Here is a 20759-nt window from a genome sequence, read left to right on the forward strand (position 1 = left end):
TCTTTGACCCAGCAATTCCACTTACAGAAATTTCTCACGAGCAATTGCACAAGTCTGTTATCTCATGGAACCCTCACTGCAGTTTTGATGGTTTCATTCATTCAACATACATTTACTGGGTGTGTCTTCCAAGGGCCAGAGTGTTCGGACTTAATACAGCTGGGAACAGAGCAGTAGAACTCGTATTCCATTAGGTTCTGACTGGTCTGAGGGAATCAGCTCTGTAGAAACAAACCAAATGGAGTGAGGGGAGGGGCAGTGGGCAGCTGAGAGGGTCCAGGTGACCTGGAAGCAGAAATCCCAGGAGAGACAGGCCTGTGGGGTGTGCACAAAGTGCCCAAGACCAGGAAGCCTTCAGAGAGCTCTGCACAGAGTGGTTGGGTCTGTCCTTTACGCTTCTTGATGTTTTCTATTTCTTCAATATTTTTACTCATGCAGTTAAACCATATTTTAAAACAACCAAAGCAGGCCCTAGACCCTGGAGCTGCTGACTCCAAGCTCACCCCCATCGCCCTCTTCCCCAAAGTCCACCCTGGAGGGGAGGACCTGGGACTGGCTGGCTTCAGCCTCAGCCCTGGTATCACATGGGTGCTGTGCCCCCCATGGAGGAGGAGTATGGCCTGGAGTAGAGGCTCCCAGAGAGCAGGGTCTTGTGGGGATGTGACCATGCTCCCAGCAGGCTATGCACATGGAAAGGCCTCTAGCTTTTTGGGACGTGCTGTTGATGCCACCTGTAGGCCAGGGATGGGTTCTGTGTCTTGGCTTCTTTTTGACCAAATGGCTTGGTGAAACAAAGCCTCTTCCTCCAGCAGACGTGGACCCTAAATCAAGGGCACCCTGTGCCCATGCTGTGCCCCATGCTGTGCCCTGCACTCACACCCCCATTCTCAGGATCCCAGCCTGGCAGGGCAAGGGCAAAACAGGTCCTAACCGTCAGGGTAGGTGGGCTGTGATAAGGAGGACAGGAGGCCCGATAAAGCCAGCTCATGCCTATGCTGGGAGGCCGAGGTGGGAGGATCGCTTGAGGTCAGGAGTTTGAGACCAGCCTGAGCAAGAGCAAGACCCTGTCTTTAGTAAAAATAGGAAAAAATAACGGCGTGGTGGTGTGCACCTTGTAGTCCCAGCTATTTGGGAGGCTGAGGCAGGAGGATCGCTTGAGCCCAGGAGTTTGAGGTTGCTGTGAGCTATGATGATGCACTCTGTCCAGAGCAACAGTGCGAGACTCTGTCTCAAAAAAAAAGAAAAAAAACTCCAGCCGCTGCCAGGTCCGTAAGTCTCCCAAACACACCCCCCTCCCAGACCTCTCCCTTCCCGCCTGCCTGCTCACCTTTAACCTCCGCCCAGTTGTTATTTAACTTGTCAGGAGCTTGACTCCCAAACTTTGGAAACCCTCCAGGGAGGCCAAGAGGTCCCTGGGCTGATCCCAGGGTGAGGGCCGGAACCTATCAGGTAAACTAGGCCTGTCCGGGTGGGGGAGGTCTTGGGAATCTTCCCGGCCCATGCTGGCCTCTGTGGCCCAGCCAGGCCCATGGCCCGGGTAAACGCTGGGCAGAGCTGGCTTGGCAGAGGTGTCCACAACTGTGTGTCACCTCATGCCCCACCCGGGAAGGGAGCGAGGAACGGAGGGATGAAAGGTGCCAGGTCCCTGGCTGCCTCCCGGCCAGTGGCTGAGAAGTTCTACTGGGAAGCCGCCATGGAGCAGCAGGGCCTGCGCGGGCGTCCTTTCTTGGCTAAAACTGGCTCCTTCCAGGTAGGAGAACTTGGTGACCTCGACAGGTGGCCTCGCCTCTCTGAGCCTCAGTTTCTTTCTTTTGTACAATATCCCTCAGGGACTCAAAGGTCATCAGCAATGACAATAACCCCACATGTGGGGGCCCCATAGGAGAGACTTTGTCATCCATGAGCCTTGCTCCAGAGCTGGGAGGGCTCCAGGGACCTCGCTGGCTGCACTGCTCCACCCCCGCTCAGTGTGATTTGGGGAAAGTCTTAAGGAGGGGTCTCTGAAGGGGCCGAGCCCTGTGCCCCAGGAGGCAGGGCCCAGGGACCAGGAAGGGACCGCTATTATCTGCATATTCTAGCTCAGAAAGGTGAGGTGGAAAGGACTTAAGGACGTGGCGATTTGGAGATGTCTGAGCTCAGCTCTCGTGTGGGAGCCTCGTGCCATGCTCTGGGCCCAGCGCCTTCTTGTTCAGCCTCGTTGCAGCACCCTGAGGCAGGCACAGCTGCAATCCCGCTTTACAGACAGGAAACGGGGGTTCAGTGCGGTGAGGCCGGTGAGGCCGGCTGGGCGGGCAGCTGCAGAGCCGCACCTGGACCTCCCGGCTCCGGCGGACACTGAGGGGGGTGTCGGAATCGGAGCGCTGGGCTGGGCCGCAGGGGTCGGGGAAAGGGGTCTGGACTCACCCTGACGGATGCCGCAAGTGGCTCGGCCCCCACAAGCCTCTGTTCCCTCCTCTGTAGAATGGGGACTCCAAGGCAGTGCCTGCGTCCCTCTGAGGACTGCAGCCTAAGCCATGACGGGCAATGCAAGGACAGGGCTCCTCCGGCATCCCCAGACCCCCGGAACAGACAGAACCTTCTCCCAGGCAGCAGAGGAGGGGTGGTCCCAGATGGCCAGGCTTTGGGAAGAGTGACCTCTCGAGGTCATTCAGGCCTCTTCACATTAGACACTAGGGGACCCCAGAGAGGTGGGGTGACTTGCCCAGAGTCAACTGGTAGGTCATTTTTGGAGCCAGGGCTCTGTCCCCCGACACCGGGGGAGAGAGAACTTAGGGCACACCCTGAGGGGCTGGGGAGCGATGGCATTTGCCTCCCTCTGAGCCAGCTCAAGGCCAGGGCCCCGATGACCAGATGACCTCAGTCTCCTCACAGGGCACAGGCCAGGTGGGGGCAGGGCCCAGGAGTGGCCTGGGGGGGAAACCTGGGGCCTGGGGCCTGGCCTGGTGTTACAGACCCTGTAAATGACTAAGCCACTTCCCCCAACAGGGCCCTGTTGCCTCTGCTGAGAAAGGGGTCTCAGAACAGACCCTTCCTCACAGGGAGACGTGAGGACTAATGAGACGAGAATCACATAAAGGTCTTGGCCTAGTGCCGACATCTAGAAAGAATTCGTGTTAACTATTACATCAGAAGAGCCACGTGACAAATTAAAAACACTAGCCAGGGATTGCCAAGCTTGATCTGAGGGGCTGAATCAGTAGCCACTGAAATCAGACGGAGCTGGCGCTAAGCTGAGTCGCTGCTCTGCCACTTGCTAGCTGGTGACCTGGTGGGTGATTCCAACCCGGTCCTCAGTTTCCTCACTGTGAGATGGGGGTGATGGTGCAGCCCGTCCCTCACGGGGCTCGACTCAGCACCAGGCCTTGAGCAGGCCCCCGGGGCCGGTGCCAAAGACAATCCACCCTTGGAGGGTGAGATAACAGATTGCAAGGTAACTTCCACATTTTTTCTTCTGAAAATTGGTAATATAGCTGCTCTCAGGTTGAGCAGAGCCGGCCTTGGCCAGCTCGAAGGGCATTCGGGAGCCCTGGGGAGGAAGCAGGAGTGAAGGCACACCTCACCGCTGCCCGGTGCCCTCCGGGGGCCCCTCCTGCCATGAGTCGGGATCCCAAGAACACCCAGAGCCCAGGAGTCACACCTGGTTCCAGGTCAGTTCTGGCCCTTGCTGGGCCTCAGTATCCCCAGCTGCCAAACAAGAGGGTTGGTCGAGGAGAGCTCTGAGGTGCCAGCCACCCAGTGTTGTAGGGAACCAGTTAATTCTTTCTCCCAGTTACGCATGTTCCCAGGGAAAATTACAAAATATAAACAAGCAAAAGGAAAATAAAAGTCACCTCCAGTCTCACTACCCAGAGCGGATGACAGTTCACATTTAGGGAATAACTTCCAGGCTGCTTTCTAAATTGTAAGTACTTTACCAAGGCTGGGAGTGGTAGCTCATGCTTGGAATCCCAGCACTTTGGGAGGCTGAGGCAGGAGGATCACTTGAGGCCAGGAGTTTGACACCAGCCTGGGCAGCAGAGCAAGACCCCAGCTCTACACAAAATAAAAAAATTAGCAGGGCGTGGTGGTGTGCACCTGTAGTCCCAGCTGAGGCAGGAAGATTGCTTGAGCCTAGGAGATTGAGGCTGCAGTGAGCTATAATGACACCACTGCACTCCAGCCTGGGTGACAGAGCAAGACCCTATCTCAAAAAAAAAAAAAAAAGATTAAGGCCGGGCGCGGTGGCTCACGCCTGTAATCCTAGCACTCTGGGAGGCCAAGGCGGGTGGATCGCTCGAGGTCAGGAGTTCGAGACCAGCCTGAGCAAGAGTGAGACCCCATCTCTACTAAAAATAGAAAGAAATTATATGGACAACTAAAATATATATATACAAAAAAATTAGCCGGGCATGGTGGCGCATGTCTGTAGTCCCAGCTACTCGGGAGGCTGAGGCAGTAGGATCGCTTAAGCCCAGGAGTTTGAGGTTGCTGTGAGCTAGACTGACGCCACGGCACTCACTCTAGCCCGGGCAACAGAGTGAGACTCTGTCTCAAAAAAAAAAAAAAAAAGATTAAATTAAATAAATAATTATTTTAGCAAAAAATGGGATCCCACTGTCCGTACTGTCTCATCAACAGGTTTGTTCCTTTGACAATCTTTTTATATTACAATTCGTAACACTCATTTTCTAAAAAGTATTTATTTTGAAATGGTAACACAATCACTTAGTTCAAAATGCAAAAGGTACAAAAGGGTGGATGATGCAAAGAATGTGGCAAGAAGGTGACGTCTAAGCAGAGTCCTGGAACAACCAGGAGTTGGTCATGTGAACTCGTGGGGAAGAAGTATTTCAGGCAGGGAACGACTGGTACAAAGGCCTTGAGGTCTTGTCACACATTCACTCTGTGTGACCTTCGGCTGGTTGAGTAACCTCTCTGTGCCTCTGTGTGCCCACTGGTATCCTGAGGATAATCACAGTATCCCTAAGGCTGGTGTGAGGATAAACCAATACCTTTAATGCTAAATGCCAAGTGTGGACCTCAGTGAAGGTGGGAGTGAGCTATGACGATGCCGCTGTACTCCCGCCAGGGCAACAGAACCAGACCCTGTCTCTAAATAAACAAATAAATAGCTCACTGCAGCCTCCTGGGCTCAAGTGATCCTTCCGCCTCAGCCTCCTGAGTAGCTGGGACTACAGGCGTGCACTAATTGTTTAAAAAATATTTTTTAGAGACAGGGTCTCACTATGTTGTCCAGGCTGGTCTCAAACTCCTGACCTCAAGCTATGGGAGGCTCATTTTTAAGTCCTAATTGCCCTCTCAAAAAACAAATTCCATTAACACTTCAATAGCCAGAATCAGGGCAAGAAGTAGGAGAGGCTGCCCCACTGAGGATGTGGAATTCTCTGTAAGGCAAGTTTTCTTTTTCTCCAATTACAGAAAAATGTTTCCTGGTGGGTCACTGGATATAAATAGATATTTGGAGGTGGCGGAGTCCTTGTCTATATCAGAGGGTCAGAATCCTGCACCTCCCTTCTGAATGCTAGGCTTCTGCACAAACCTTCTGCACAAACCAATGAGCTTGAACCTACCCGGTCACGACAGAACTCTGGGTGGATGTGGGGAAGGGGCAGCTGGAACCCTCCTGTCCAGGGTCTCTGGGGGGCGGTAGCTTTTGGAGACTCGTCCTCATCAAGGCCCCCTTGAAAACCCCAGAGGGCAGACACTGGGACAGAGTTCCTGTCAATTCCCATCCTGCCAAGGCAGAGACTGAAGGTCAGATAGGATCAGAGATGGAAAGTGACTTGCCCTGGGTCACATAGCACATTGACAGCAGAGAGGGCCAGGGTGGCCAGACAGGTGGTTGGTGAGGAGCAAGGGCAGACGTCAAGAGTCAGCAAATCTGGGTTTGAGTCTTGATTCTGCCCCTTGTGTCACCTGAGTGAGTTGACTAACCTCTCTAAGCCTCCATTTCTCCGCCTGTAAAATGGGGATAATCTCTAATGCACACAATTTACATGAGATTGCAGATGCCAAACACAGGGATAAGTGCTTCATAAGTATTAACAATAAACAACTCACCTCAAAAAGGAAAAAAAACAAACATACGGGTAGGGTGTTTTAGGCAAAGCTTGGAGGCGAGAGAGGCCAAGGCCAACTCCCAAGTCCTTGCCAGCTGGCAGAGGTGGAGGAGACGGAGGTGGGCAGGGACCAGTCACAGTGGTCTTGTGGGCTTTGGTGATGCTGAGGGCATGGTGGGCAGATGAAGGGGAGTGACGCAGGGAGACCTGAGCCTAGAAGACCATCAACACAGTGTCTTCACTGACCTGCTGTGTCACTCCAAGCTGTTTCTGTCCCTCTCTGGGCCTCAGCCTCCAGCCTGTACAGTGGATTCCCTCTAATGAGGGACCCCCAGATGGGGGTTTGCAAATATGTATATTCCTTTGTGAATTTCCTTCTTTAGTGCCCCTCTCACCCCTTGGACTGGGCAATCTGCGAGCAGCATCTTGTCTTCTGCTCCCCACGGGGTCCCCAGCATCCAGCCCAGGGTCTGGCACAGAGACAAGTTCTCACCCAATGAACGGGTGAATGAATGTCATGTTTTCCCTTTGGGAGGCGGGAGTAAGGCAGAATTCGTCAGCCTCCTTCTGCCCAGCCTCTCGCTCGCCCTCCATGCACGCCTGCAGCTCTGCCTCGCGCGGCTGGACACTGGCCCTCGCTCTCTCTCCTCCCCAGACAATACCTCTGTTTCTATGGTTCTTCCTGGAGAGCGGGAACAGAACACTTGAACACTTGCGTGGCGTCACCACGAGGCCAATGGCAGTCCCTTTCCAGGTGTGTGATGAAGGTGTCCTTGATCTTCTCCTTTCCTGTACTGCCTTCTGCAAATATCGGTGGCTTTTCAAATAGAAAACAGTTGTACAAAGGAGGTGAGTGGGCTGTAAAGGAAACACCAATGGCTTTTAAACAGAAGAAAGAGTGCGCAGCCTCCTTCATGCTGAGACAACTGCAAATGACAACTACCCCGAGAATCTCTGCCCATCCGCCTGGCAAGGGGCAAAGCTGCCGACAGCCTGTGTGGGTGAGGAAGTGAGGAGAGAGGAAGGCAGGCTCCCGCCTCGCCGGAGGAGGGAAACCGTTACTGCCTCCCTGAAGGACAGTGTGGCAATATGTAAGAAAATGGCAAATGCAAATCTCTTTGACCCAGAAATTGCACTTTTGGAATTTACCCATCCAATATGCTCGCACATGGGAGAAATGACAAGGGTGAAATGGTACTCATCGCCGCACTGCTGCCACAGCGCCATAGCGACATAGCGGAAACGGCCGATGGGTCCATCCGCAGGAAACCGGCCTAATGCCCAGCAGTACTTCACACCAGGCAGTACTGCTGCTCTACTCTACCATGCAGCTTCAGAACACAAATGAGGCCGGGTGTGCTGGCTCACGCCTGTAATCCTAGCACTTTGGGAGGCTGAGGTGGGAGGATTACTTGAGGCCAGGAGTTGGAGACCAGCCTGGTCAACATAGTGAAACCCCCATCTCTACAAAAAATTAAAAAATTAGCTGGTGGTGGTGGCATGTACCTGTACTCCCAGCTACTCGGGAGGCTGAGGCAGGAGGATTGCTTGAGCCTTGGAGTTGGAGGCTGCAAAGAGCTATAAGGATGCCACTGTACTCTAGCCCAGGCAACAGATTAAGACTCTGTCTCAAAACAAAAAACAAACAAACAAACAACAACAAAAAACACCAACCCCCCCCTAAAAAAACTCCCAAATTAGCCAGTGGGATGGCTCTTACATGCCGACACAGTCCAGAATCGGGCCCTGAATATACAGGCATGTGGAAAGTGGAACACAGACTCCATTATAGCCTGCTGCTATCTGTGAGTATAAAAGAGAACTTAATATACATTTGTATTCGATTGTAAATACATAAAATATCTCTAGAAAGATCACAGGAAACTGGTAACATTAATTGCTTTGGGGGAGGGAAATTAGGGTGCTGGGCCCTGGGCCTCCAGGGAGTGAGAATTTTTGCTGTACATCTTTTCCCGCTGTTCACTATTTGGATGATACGATATATTATCCATCCAGAGAAGGTGAGAATTTAAAGACAGGAAGAAAGGAAAAGTTTTAATGAGGAAAAGAAGAGACATCTATTCCATTCCACCTCTCCCCCTTAAATTTGACACTTACAGACTTCCCAGCGTCACTATAAAAACTATCCTTGGAGACAATGGGGTAAACAGAGGTGTAGGGGACAGGTGACCCCTACAAGTCCCAGCCACCACTTTTTGTGTGTATATAAATATATATATATATATATATATTTTTTTTTTTAGACAGATTCTCACTCTGTTGCCTGGGCTAGAGTGCCGTGGCATCAGCCCAGCTCACAGCAACCTCAAACTCCTGGGCTCAAGCGATCCTCCTGCCTCAGCCTCCCGAGTAGCTGGGACTACAGGCGTGTGCCACCATGCCTGGCTAATTTTTTCTATATTTTTAGCTGTTCAGATCATTTCTTTCTATTTTTTAGTAGAGACGGGATCTTGCTCTTGCTCAGGCTGGCCTCAAACTCCTGACCTCGAGCAATCCTCCTGCCTCGGCCTCCCAGAGTGCTAGGATTACAGGCGTGAGCCACCGCACCCGGCCCACCACTTACATTAACTTCCTGCACAACTAGTATGATACCAGGCGGCATCCTTGGGATCTTCAGGGCTGCGTCCTGCCCTCCATGTCTGTCAATCTGATTCCGTTCCTATCTGGACCTGAGGTCTATAAGCTCTATGAGTCAGCTTGTCAGGACTGTCAATTTACCTCACCCCAGAGAAGGCCTATGCCAGGCCAGAGGGGAAAATTGATCTGTTTGCTCTGGGCAAAGGGAAAGGAAATCGGTTACGCTGAAGAGGGAGTCTGTCCCCTGGGATCTCAATCTTGCAGGAATGGCCTAGCGCTCCAATGCCACCTCTTACAGAGGAATCCACCGAGGCCACCCACAGTCGATCTAGGGAAAATACTTGCCCTACAGAGGACAGAAGTGAGGGGTAATATCTGTGTTACACAAAGTGCTTTTATAATTGACAAGAAGGGGATGAACAGACATTAGAAAAATGGGCCAAAGATGAGGGAGGCAGTCCACTGAAACAAATGCATGCAAAGATGTTCAAGTTCACTGCAGCCAGGGAAATGAGAGGAACAAGGAGATGGCACTCTTCCCGCCCCCGCCCGGGTCTGGGGTCCTTCTGGGAAAGGGGTGCTCTCTTCACACACAGTTGGTGGGATGCAGAGGTTACAACAGCATTCGGGGAAAGGGATGCAAACATGTCTGGACCCCACTCCACCGCTTCATGCAATCAGACTCACAGAAATACAACCCTGATGTACACATATGTCCGCAGCAGCAAAACACTGGAGTCAGAGGGAACGCCCTTCAGCAGGACAGCTTGGGACATTCCCGGGAAGGCCACACAGCTGGCACAGATACTGAATTAGCAGCGTCCCTCGGAGGAAAGGAGGGTGGCACAGGGGCTAGGAATAAGGACTCTGGGGCCAGAGTTCAAATCTTGATTTTGCGACTTGAGCATGTGCTTTGAGTCCTTTGTGCCTCAGTTTCTTCTCTTGTGAAACAAGGCTAATAATACTAGCACCTTTTTCATAGGGTTGTGATGAGGACTAAACGAGCAACTGTGTCAAAAGTATGAATCCAGGGAGGTGGTAGTTTGCTAATTAAGTGTCTTAGAAGGATCCCTATAAGCTTATTTTTGAGTAAGAATGTTAAGATGCAGAAAATATCCCATACCTGTATTTCTCAGGAGGAAAAAAAGCCAAAAAAGAAAGCACAAAATATTGTTACCTACATCAACAAGACCCTATGGGTGTCTAGGTGTGTCTGCAATTTCATGAGCATAGAAAACTATGGGACAGGCCAGGCGCGATGGCTCACGTCTATAATCCTAGCACTTTGGGAGGCTGAGGCGGGAGGATGGCTCAAGGGCTCGAGGTCAGGAGTTCGAGACCAGCCTGAGCAAGAGCGAGACCCCATCTCTACTAAAAATAGAAAGAAATTAGCTGGAAAACTAAAAATAATATAGAAAAGATTAGCCAGGCATGGTGGTGCATGCCTGTAGTCCCAGCTACTCGGGAGGCTGAGGCAGAAGGATTGCCTAAGCCCAGGAGTTTGAGGTTGCTGTGAGCTGGGCTGATGCCACGGCACTCTAGCCCGGGCAACAGAGTGAGACTCTGTCTCAAAAAAAAAAAAAAGAAAGAAAGAAAGAAAGAAAACTATGGGACATATACGTGGCTGTCCACAAGAATTATCAAAGGAGGAAGTGTTTGTGTGTGTGTATGTGTATTGGGGGTAAGCAAAAGAAAAATATTTAAAGCTTTTTATGTTTATGCAGTATTAAACTATATACATGCATATGGCTAGAGAAAGTTTCAATTACCAAAAAAGAAGGAAACCAAAAGAGGAAAGAACTGTGTCTCTCCCACCAGGCCGGGGGCGGGCGCCCCAGCAGTGTGGAGAGCAGAAGTCCAGCCAATAACGGAATCTTCCCAAAACATCACTCGCTTATTTTGAAGTCAAACAATCTGTGATAAATATTTACTGCCAGTGCAGGGAAGAGGGAGGGAGGACAGAGGTGCTGACTTCAGTCATTCTCAGGATTGCCTTTTATCCAGGGATTTTCCCCAGTGAGCTGTTTGCAGCTGTCAGGGCCAAGAAGGTAATAGACGGGGAAAAGTTCCGAAAATTCCAGAACAAATGGGCGTTCTCCTCGCCCAGTAGGTGGGAAAGATTACTCCCCCAGCCCCCAGCCCCCATCCTGATCAATGGCCCTCAGATCCATTCTCCACACTGCAGCAGCCGCAGGAGTTTCCGAGGTCCAGATCCGGCCATGTCATCCCTCCCTGAAACCATTTATTGTCACCCAAATTTAATCCAAATTCCTTATGTGATTACACGGTCCTGCCGGATCTGGCATCCTGGCACTGCGGAGCAACTAAACCCAACCATGTGGCCGTGCAGTTCCCTCGGTTGCCCGGTCCCGGACACCTCTCCCCGCACCGCCACCTTGCAGACGCCCCCACCCCGCAGGCCTCAGCCGGTGTTTTTTCCAGGAAGCCTTCCCAGGCTCCTCGGGCTCTGTTAGGGGCCCCAGGAGTGTAGGCGTCTGGGCTTTGGCCGTCAGATTCGTGCGAGCAGAGGCCAAACCCTCGCTGTTGCAGTCTCCGCGTTGACTTGGAACTTTTCTGGGCCGGGATAAGGTGACCTGCGCCAGGAGTCCGCCGGCTCTGTCATTCTACCCCTGCTCGGAGCCGGTTTGGCCTGAAGCGGAGGCTGAGGGCTGCCGGCTGGGACTGGCTATTTCGGGTCGTGCGGGCGGGTCCTCGGTCCTCGGGAGGGTGGTGACGACAGGAGTGGGTATCCAGGGGAGCGTGCCCCGCACAAATGTGGCCCCGGGGCCTGCCCCGCACAAGGATGGCGCGCGCGGCGCGGGGCGCGCAGTGGAGCAGGACGGCGTCCAGGGCGCAGCCGGTTGGCGGAGCGCGGGGGGCGCGTCGGGGCGGAGCGAGGGGGGCGGGCTGGGGCGAGCCGGGACCCGCCCCGGCTGAGCGCGCTGCCGTCCGCGCCGGGACTATGTCGCAGGCGGCGAGCCACCTGCGCGCGGCTCTGTCCCTGGCAGCGGTTTCTGCGCGCGGCGCAACGACCCGGGGCGCGGCGAGGCGGAGGTTGAGCGCGTGGCCTGTGCCGCAGGAGCCTAGCATGGAGTATCAGGTACCCGGCGGGCAGGTGGCGGGTCGTGCGATGACACGTGGGCTGGGCCTGAGCCCCACAGCATCCGGCCTCCGCCAGCTGAGGGTACCGGGAGCCTTGGACTAGGGTCCTCAGGGGCGGGAACATCCTGGCGTCTGGGGGAGGGGACAGGGACCAGGAAGTTGGGCCCGGGCCGCCGGATCTGAGAATTCTGAGGCTTCAGTGTCCTGCATTAGAGAGGGAAAGGGCAGTGGTGGTAGCACCCCGAAGTCCAGAGGCTTGGCTCAGGTTCTGGAGTTGGGTGACCCCCGGAGTCCGAACAAGGGGTTGGGGGGAGGGAGGGGATTTGGGAATTCAGACTTGAACGATCCAGGAGTATAGAACTGGGGGTAGAGTCTCCAGGATTCAGGAGATTGGGGATCCAGGTGCCTGGAATTGGGTGGCGGGCAGGAATCAGGGGAGGGCCCAAGAATCTGGAAAACAGGAAATTTCTGCGGGCTTTGTGCCAGGGGCCAGTTGCCAGAGACCAGAACCAGATGCCAGCCAGGCGGGTGACACCGGTTTGATGGGGGTGGGGCCTTCAACGGCCATGAGGCCCTGAGGGCAAGAGGCTGGGAATCTGAGGTCCGAGGGGAAATGAGCAGCACCCCCACTCTCAGCCCCAGTGTCCCGAGGCCGTGCCTACCTGCCTTGCAGGCTGGGTGACCCTCCCTGCGAACCTCTTCCCCATTTGGTCGCTTCAAGCAGCTCTTCTCTGGGATGTGGAATCCCAGAGTCCTCAGGGTTGGGCGTGAATTCCAGGAATTCTCATTTCTAATACCCCAGCCTTCTGTTCTGAGGTTCTGGCCCCACCCCAGAAGGGGCCCAATGTAGTGGTGGACCCCACTGGAGCAGGTGAGGGCAAAGGTCCAGGGGGTGAAGCCTGGGGAGCCACGCAGGAAGCAAGGCTAGCTCTGTTAGGCACGCCACTTCTTTGCTTGGCACTCCCTGGGTGGGGCTGAATTGCCCCAGGCTCTCATCTTTGGCAGAGCTGGAAAGATGCCACTTGTTAATATCTTTCCCTGTTGCTTAATTTATAGGCTGGGGCAACGGGGTTGGCATTGCAAGCCTGGTGCCAGCCCTGTTACCCTGGCTTGGCCACTGGTATGCTGGGTGTCTCCATCCCTGTGGACCCTTAACTTGCTACCTGGTGACTGTGCTTGCCAGGATGCGGTGCGCATGCTCAACACCCTGCAGACCAATGCTGGCTACCTGGAACAGGTGAAGCGCCAACGGGGCGACCCCCAGACACAGCTTGAAGCCATGGAGCTGTACCTGGCACGGAGTGGGTTGCAGGTAGGGTAGGGAGGGCCTGTAATCACCCCTCCCAACCCCATCTGTCTGTGAGTCCTAGCTGAGGTGGGGACCTTGTCTGTCTGTCCCAGGTGGAGGATTTGGACCGGCTGAACATCATCCATGTCACTGGGACCAAGGGGAAGGTGAGCGGCGGGACCCAGCTGTAGGGGGTCCCTTTAAGGGGCTGGTGGGTGGGGCCTGCCCAGACAATACCTTTTCTTTCAGGGCTCCACATGTGCCTTCACTGAATGTATCCTCCGAAACTATGGCCTGAAGACTGGATTCTTTAGGTACTGAGTGATGTGGCGTCCCTGTCCCTATGGACCCTGGGGGGCTATGGAACCAGCCATTGCTGCAGGGCCAGGGACACCCCCAGGAGGTCAGCTTCGTGTCTCTCTGGGCAGTGTTTATTCATTCAGTAAACATTCAATTAGCACTTACCATATTGGCCCAAGTTTATGGCGATCCTTGCTTTTCATAAGGAAAAAAATTGGCGGGGGGCAGCAACTTGAATATATAAACTATATACATAGCTGGAATAGTCAGATGTCTTTTTTTTTTTTTTTTTTTTTTTGAGGCAGAGTCTCATTCTGTTGCCTGGGCTAGAGTGCCGTGGCATCAGCCTCACTCACAGCAACCTCAAACTCCTGGGCTCAAGCAATCCTCCTGCCTTAGCATCCCAAGCAGCTGGGACTACAGGCATGCACCACCATGCCCGGCTAATTTTTTCTATATATATTTTTAGCTGTCCAAATCATTTCTTTCTATTTTTAGTAGAGACGGGGTCTCGCTCTTGTTCAGGCTGGTCTCGAACTCCAGAGCTCAAACGATCCACCCGCCTTGGCCTCCCAGAGTGCCAGGATTACAGGCGTGAGCCACCGCGCCAGGCCAGATGTCTTTTTAATAACTTAAATTCCACATATAAGTTAAAAATCACTTAGAAATATTTATCAGTTACGATGTCTTTGCAGTAAAGAGCAGAAACCCAGCTTGTAAGGGCTTAAATGATGAGGGTGTTTAGGACATGTGTGTCAAGGTGGGCTGTAGTCGGGACCCCTTCCTCTCTGCTGGCCTTCACTGCAGCGTGGCCCTGAAGGCAGCGCCCCCTCCTGGTCACACTCAGATGCCTAGACTCACACAAGAGGATGGTAAGGCGGAACCGGGTCCCCCCTCCCTGTGCGGTACCCAGCCAGTCACCGCTGGAGCAAGGAATTGTTGGTTCCTCAGGATTTGCCCCTGAGGTTGAGGCGTTTAAGACTTTTGCCTCTTTTTACCTGACCGGTTCCCTCAGGCCACCTCTGTGAGCATCTGAAACCAGCTGACTAAGGTCATTTCAGGCCAATGTTTTCCCTGAACGGTTCTTTGTTCAAAATCAAGAAATAGAGAGGACTCATAATACCACAGGGTCTTTCAGGATTCAAACACGAGGCATCAATCTGTCTTCTGAAATACTTTTTGGGTTAAAAACCCTGACCTTCATCACGGGCCCACATGGCCTCGTCGGCCAGCCTGGGATGCAGCCGGAGGCAGCCTTGTGCCCGGGGCTGAAGGACAGGCAACGCGGAGGGGCAGCTGCTAGCAGAGTGACTGATCAGTGTGGGACGGGGAAAGCCCGGGACTGTTGGAGCCCAGAGAACACGAGAGACCAGCCTGGGGGTGAAGGTGCCTCTCCTTTCCGGAGGAGGGGCCGTCTCAGTTGAGACCTGTGCCATGAGCAGGGTGAGCGGGGAAAAGGGTGAAGGGCAGGGGCAAAGGCCTGGAGTTAGAAGGGGTGGGTGCTGGAGGGGCAACAAATAGTCCAGGGCGGCTGGGGCACCAGGAATGAGCCAAGGGTCACAGGAGAGGTGAGGCCCAGGCCAGTGGCATTAGCCCCTACAGGGCCTGGGAGGCCATGGTGAGGAGCTGGCACTCTCTTGAGGGCATCAGGGACACACGGGGGGTTTCCAGCAGGGGAGTGACACGATCAGACTTGTGTTTCCAAAAGACAAGCCTCATTGCAGGGCGGGGGCAGGTGGGGGCTTGGGAAGGGAGTCCTGATGACCCCAGGTCTCCCGGCAGCTCTCCCCACCTGGTGCAGGTGCGCGAGCGGATCCGCATCAACGGGCAGCCCATCAGCCCCGAGCTCTTCACCAAGTACTTCTGGAGCGTCTACCACCGGCTGGAGGAGACCAAGGTGCCTGGTGCGGGAGGGCAAGTGGGTGGGCAGGGTAGGGGGTGCGGTATGTGCCAGGACCCCATCTCCCCAGAGCAGGGGTTGCTGGGGCTCTGGGCTCTGACATACTCCTGTGCCACAGGACAGCAGCTGTGTCTCCATGCCCCCCTACTTCCGCTTCCTCACGCTCATGGCCTTCCACGTCTTCCTCCAAGAGAAGGTACGTGCCCACTCCCCAGATCCCTGATCTGAGGCCTTGGGGATGGGAATCTCAGCAGGCTGGGGGGCTCCCTGCTCCCATGTGGCGTCTGGGCACCCCCATGCCCTCTGGTCTTTGGCAGGTGGACCTGGCGGTGGTGGAAGTGGGCATTGGCGGGGCTTATGACTGCACCAACATCATCAGGTAAGGGCAGCTGCTTGGGGAGTGGGTGGCAGCCGGGAGCCCAGGCCTCACGCACTGCCTGGTGGCTCAGGGCAGGGGCCTCATGGCGCTTTCATCTTCTGCAGGAAGCCTGTGGTGTGTGGAGTCTCCTCTCTCGGCATCGACCACACCAGCCTTCTGGGGGACACGTTGGAGAAGATCGCATGGCAGAAAGGGGGCATCTTTAAGGTGACCAGGCAGCTAGGAGAGGGGAGGGAAGGCCTGGGCCTGGCTAGGCTCAGGGAAGCAGGGCTGGGGCAGGGCCTTTTGTGTCCTGACTCGGGACGAGGTCCTGGGTGCCAGTGGGCTCTGGGTTCTTACCCAGCTCTGCTGTGCGAATGGAACTTCCTCTCCAGCCTCAATCTCCCCTCTGGAACACGAGGGACAAGAGACTGGGTGGTAGCCCAGACCTGGGGATTGGGGGATGCAGGATACTAGGCAGCCCCTGTCTCTCCCTGTTCCCCACAGCAAGGTGTCCCTGCCTTTACTGTGCTCCAGCCCGAAGGTCCCCTGGCAGTGCTGCGGGATCGAGCGCAGCAGATCTCAGTGAGTGTGGCTGGAATGGCAGGGCAGGCTGGGCGGGCGGATGTGGTGTCTGTCCTGACTGGGGCGGTGCTTTCTCCTTTTGGGCCTCAGTGGCTCGTCTGTGCAGTGAAGGGGGCCCAGCTGCTCGCACAGCTGGCACACAGCCCTAGGAGCAGGGCTCAGTGGGTTCTGGTCGGTAGAGGGAGATGGGAGGGCTGGCGGGATCAGGTGGTGGCAGCAGCTCTGCCGACCAGCTGCTGCCTGTCTCCCCACAGTGTCCTCTCTACCTGTGCCCACCGCTGGAAGCCCTGGAGGAAGGGGGGCCGCCGCTGACGCTGGCCCTGGAGGGAGAGCACCAGCGGTCCAATGCTGCCTTGGCCTTGCAGCTGGCCCACTGCTGGCTGCAGCAGCAGGACCACCAGGGTGAGTGGGCAGGTGAGTGGGCAGGTGCATGAGGAGCCTGCCAGCTGAGGGTCCTGAGCACACTTGGTCTCACGCACCCCACAGGCATTGGGGAGCTGAAGGCGTCCAGGCCAAGCCTCCTGTGGCAGCTGCCCCTGGCACCGACGTTTCAGCCCACATCCCACATGCGGCTCGGTGAGTTGGACCTTCCTGCCCAGCTGGGCCCACTGCTTGTGTTTGTGCCCCTTCAGATGTTGTTTTTGGATTCCTGTTTGGGAGGTGGGGGCAATTTGAGCTGGTGCCTAAGAGAAAGGACTGGTGAAGTCAGTAAACCTCTCTGCCCTTGAGTTAATGAAGTCTTTCTGAGCCTCAGTTTCCTCATCTGTCAAATGGGATGATGATAGGACCCACTGCCATGGGCTATTGTAGGGATTCAGTGAGCTGATATCACTAAGGTGTCCAGAGCCTGGTAGATGTGGGACAACGTGTCCAGCTAGTGGTAGCTGCTGTCACTGTCATCATCATCATCATCAGACCATGAGGTTCTTGAGGATGGTGACAGTCATCCACTTCTTGCCTGCCCTGAAGCTTTTAGCACATAGTAGGTGCTCATGCTGTTAATGGTGTGCCCACTGCGTGCCAGGTCCAGTGTCAGGGGCTAGTGACACAGCCCGGGGGCCAGGCAGACCTGGGATCCCATCCTGGCCCCAGGACTCACTTGCATTGTGAGCTAAGGGCTCTCCGGCTGTCACGTGGGAATGATACATGATGGCAGCCCCCTCAGGGTTGCCTCAAAGATTCCACCGGGTGAGGCGGCTGAAGAGCCAGACCCGGTGCCTGGGGCTAATAAGAGGCTCCGAGGCTGATGGGGTCCTCAGAGGGCGCAGCCCGCGGGGAGAGTCGGTTGTGTGTGCAGAGTTGAGGACTGGGTGGGAGAGGAGCCGGGAGGGCTTCCTGGCTGCGGCCGCTGGAGGACTGCCTTGCCTCTCTCCCCACCCTCCCCAGGGCTTCGGAACACGGAATGGCCGGGCCGGACGCAGGTGCTGCGGCGCGGGCCCCTCACCTGGTACCTGGACGGCGCGCACACCTCCAGCAGCGTGCAGGCCTCCGTGCGCTGGTTCCGCCAGGCGCTGCAGGGCCGCCAGAGGCTGAGCGCGTGAGCGCCTAGCGGGGGCGGGGCCCGGGGAAGGAATGGGCGGGGCCCGTGGGAGGGGCGGGGCCTGAGGGCGGGGGTGGTACCGGACCAGCGTGGAGGAGGGGCGGGATCTGGGGGAAGGGCTGGGGCGGGAGGCGAGCGGGTCTGACTCTGCTCCCTGCCCCTGGCACAGGGGGCCCGAGGTGCGTGTCTTGCTCTTCAACTCCACTGGGGACCGGGACTCTGCGGCCCTGCTGAAGCTGCTGCAGGTGAGGGGCCGGCAGCCCAGCAGCCCTGGGTCTGGCTGTGTGACCCCTGGGGGCGTGCCTGCGTTTCCTCAATTGTAAAATGGTGCCCATCCCTCTCCCTTGAATTGTCCTGAGGCTTAAATGTGGAAGCATCAGGCATTTGGGGAAGTCTAGTTATAGGTCTTACCCTCATTCTCCTGCGTGGGCAGACGCAAGCCTGGGGTTAAAGGTGAAAGCTCCGGACTCTCTTGTGATGCCCCATTTGCCACTAGCAGCAGGACGAGAGACAGCATTTCCTGCCCCAGTTTGCATCTCAGTTTGGGGTACTGGGATACCTGCTTCTCAAGTTGCATTTAAGAATTCACTGGGCTAGAAAGCATGTAGAGGCCCTTCTCTGCTTGGGGAAACTGAGGCTGCCCTAAGCTGTCAGGGCTGAAGTGGCTCCTAGGAATCGTCTCCCATTTCACAGACCAGGAGGCTGTTTGTATCCAAAGCCTCTCCCACTTGTGCCGAGTCTTTTCCCCAGCCTGATCTGGGGCCTGCTCACTAGCTAGGTGACCTTAAGCAAGTGCCACCCCCCCCCCCCCCCACACACAGCCTCTCTGTTCCCCCATCTATACACTAATCTCTGCCCTCGCTCCCCAGGCCACAGGCCAGGCAGGGTACATTGGGCGGATGAGGGGGTAGAATCTGAAGTGCCGTGGCTGGGTTTATGTGGCTTCCCTCTAGGTCATGGTTGGGGGGCCATATGGAAATCAGGGGACATCCTCTCAGGGGCCTGACACCAAGTTTTTCCCCTTGGCCTTCTAGCCCTGCCAGTTTGACTATGCTGTCTTCTGCCCCAACCTGACAGAGGTGTCATCCACAGGCAGTGCAGGTGAGAGGTGACAGGCATGGTCCCTGGGTGTGGATGGGGGCAGAAGGCCCTGAGGTGGACTGCTGTGTTGGTGACAGTGAGGTCTGGAGTAGGAGATAGATTTGTTTTATGGCATAAGTGAATTCGGTATATTTTAAATTTTGTACCATGTAGTTGCAATACTAAAAAAGAACTATCAGGAAGAACATTTTTTCAAAATGCAGGTTACAGCCCACTGATGGTTATTGAAATCAATTTAGTGGATCTCAACCAGCATTTTTTTATTTTAAATGATAGAGTAGAATAGAAGATATCTGTGCATTGAATGAAGTAAGTGTAGGTACAGCTTTGTGAAGATTCTTCTGTTCCAGGCATATACATACATATACATATATATGCATATGAGTACTGGGTTGCAATATAAAATGTATTTTTTACTGTGTATTATGTTTAAAAAAATTTGGAATAATGTAAAAAGTATAGATCCCCAGGCCCCACATCAGACTATCTGGGGAGAGTTCTGGAATTTTTAACCAGCTTCCCAAGAAAAACTTATGCCCACCGGGTGATGGGCCCCAACTATATGTCCATTTTACAGATAAAGACACTGAGGCCAGGGTGGGGAAATGTGCTTAGTGAGCAAAAGCTTTGGAGCAAGACTGCCTGGTTCTGCCTCTCATGACCTTGGGCAAGTCACTTAACCTGTCTGAGCCTGTTTCTTCATAGTATGCACTGTGAGGACCACTCGCAGCGTCCGTTGACATGATGCATATAAAGGATCTGGCGCTAAGCAGGTGCTCCCAGTGCACCCCTGTCCCCTTCACTGACATGTCTGTCTCTGTGCCCAGCAGACCAGCAGAACTTCACAGTGACACTGGACCAGGTGCTGCTCCGCTGCCTCGAACACCAGCAGCACTGGAACCGCCTGGATGAGGAGCAGGCCAGCCCGGACCTCTGGAGCACCCCCAGCCTGGAGCCTGGTGGGCCGGCGTCTCTGCTGCTGGCGCCTCACCCGCCCCACAGCTGCAGCGCCAGCTCCCTCGTCTTCAGCTGCATCTCCCATGCCTTGCAGTGGATCAGCCAGGGCCGGGACCCTGTCTTTCAGCCACCCCGTCCCCCAAGGGGCCTCTTTGCCCACCCTGTGGCAGCTAGCGGGGCCAGTGTACTCCAAGAGGCTGTTGCCATTCACGTGCTGGTCACGGGCAGCCTGCACCTGGTGGGTGGAGTCTTGAAGCTGCTGGAACCCTCCTTGTCCCAGTAGCCAAGGCCAAGGGGTTGGATTGGGAGCTTCCCACACCTGCCCTGCATTCTCTCCATGAACTCACGTCCTAGGTGCCTTTTGTTTTCTGATTCTGTCTAGACTGGCCCGGGGCCCCAGGCTCTGGGTGGCAGAATAGAGGGCTGGTGGGTGGGAGGCTGGGAGAGAATGTCCTCTGTCTTTGAGGCTCTGTGCCTTGGCTTCTCCTTCCTCCTGGCTGAGACAGCGGGGGACTTCCCAAGTCTCCCTCTGCCAGAGGAGACCTGGCCGCCCTGCCGCCTCCCCTCCCGCCCTGCTGCCTCCTGGCTCGGGCCCAGCTTATTGTGTGAGCTGCCTGGCCAGGCCCAGGGTCCTGCCGGGTGCCAGGCGATAGATTCCTCCTCCCAGTGCCTTCCGGGAAAGGTGATGGCCCCTGCTTGGGGCACCCTAGGGACAGTGGGTGGCTGGAATGGATTAAAGCTTTACACTTTTTTAAAAAAAATGGTGAAACCGTTGACTCTTGACCTGTGGCTCCTTCAGTAAACAGTGGGGAGATGGGCCGCAGCTGCTAAAGGAACTGGATTGTGTAGAGGGAGCCTGGGCTGTGACAAGTCCCTTCGTCAGAGCCTCAGGTGGCCTGTCTGGGACGTGAGAAGACGGGACTGATGTCTGTTGTTGGCATGCGGGGCACTGCTTGGCAGAGCTCCTTGCA

At 55.1% G+C, this 20759-nt stretch overlaps 1 protein-coding gene across 8 annotated transcripts; it reads left to right on the plus strand.

The window, feature by feature from the left end:
* The first annotated feature begins 1424 nt into the window (after nt 1–1424).
* FPGS (folylpolyglutamate synthase) lies at nt 1425–20537 on the plus strand. Of its 8 annotated transcripts, none has more exons than XM_069476825.1 (17): nt 1425–1449; nt 3471–3647; nt 6715–6813; nt 12943–13071; nt 13161–13214; nt 13297–13361; nt 15130–15244; nt 15366–15443; nt 15565–15626; nt 15731–15833; nt 16113–16190; nt 16445–16592; nt 16677–16766; nt 17577–17727; nt 17900–17975; nt 18765–18831; nt 19659–20535. In XM_069476825.1, the coding sequence occupies exons 3-17, from the start codon at nt 6796–6798 to the stop codon at nt 20069–20071; spliced, it is 1647 nt and encodes a 548-aa protein (XP_069332926.1). In that variant the 5' UTR covers nt 1425–1449; nt 3471–3647; nt 6715–6795; the 3' UTR covers nt 20072–20535. The 8 variants fall into 8 exon arrangements, with proteins under 8 accessions (XP_069332926.1, XP_069332923.1, XP_069332925.1 ...); XM_069476824.1 differs by lacking the exon at nt 1425–1449 and adding an exon at nt 1685–1750; XM_069476826.1 differs by lacking the exon at nt 1425–1449 and adding an exon at nt 1782–2087.
* Nucleotides 20538–20759: the final 222 nt, after the last annotated feature.

The sequence above is a fragment of the Eulemur rufifrons genome, chromosome 7 (assembly GCF_041146395.1).
Source record: "Eulemur rufifrons isolate Redbay chromosome 7, OSU_ERuf_1, whole genome shotgun sequence".
Lineage (NCBI taxonomy): Eukaryota > Metazoa > Chordata > Mammalia > Primates > Lemuridae > Eulemur > Eulemur rufifrons.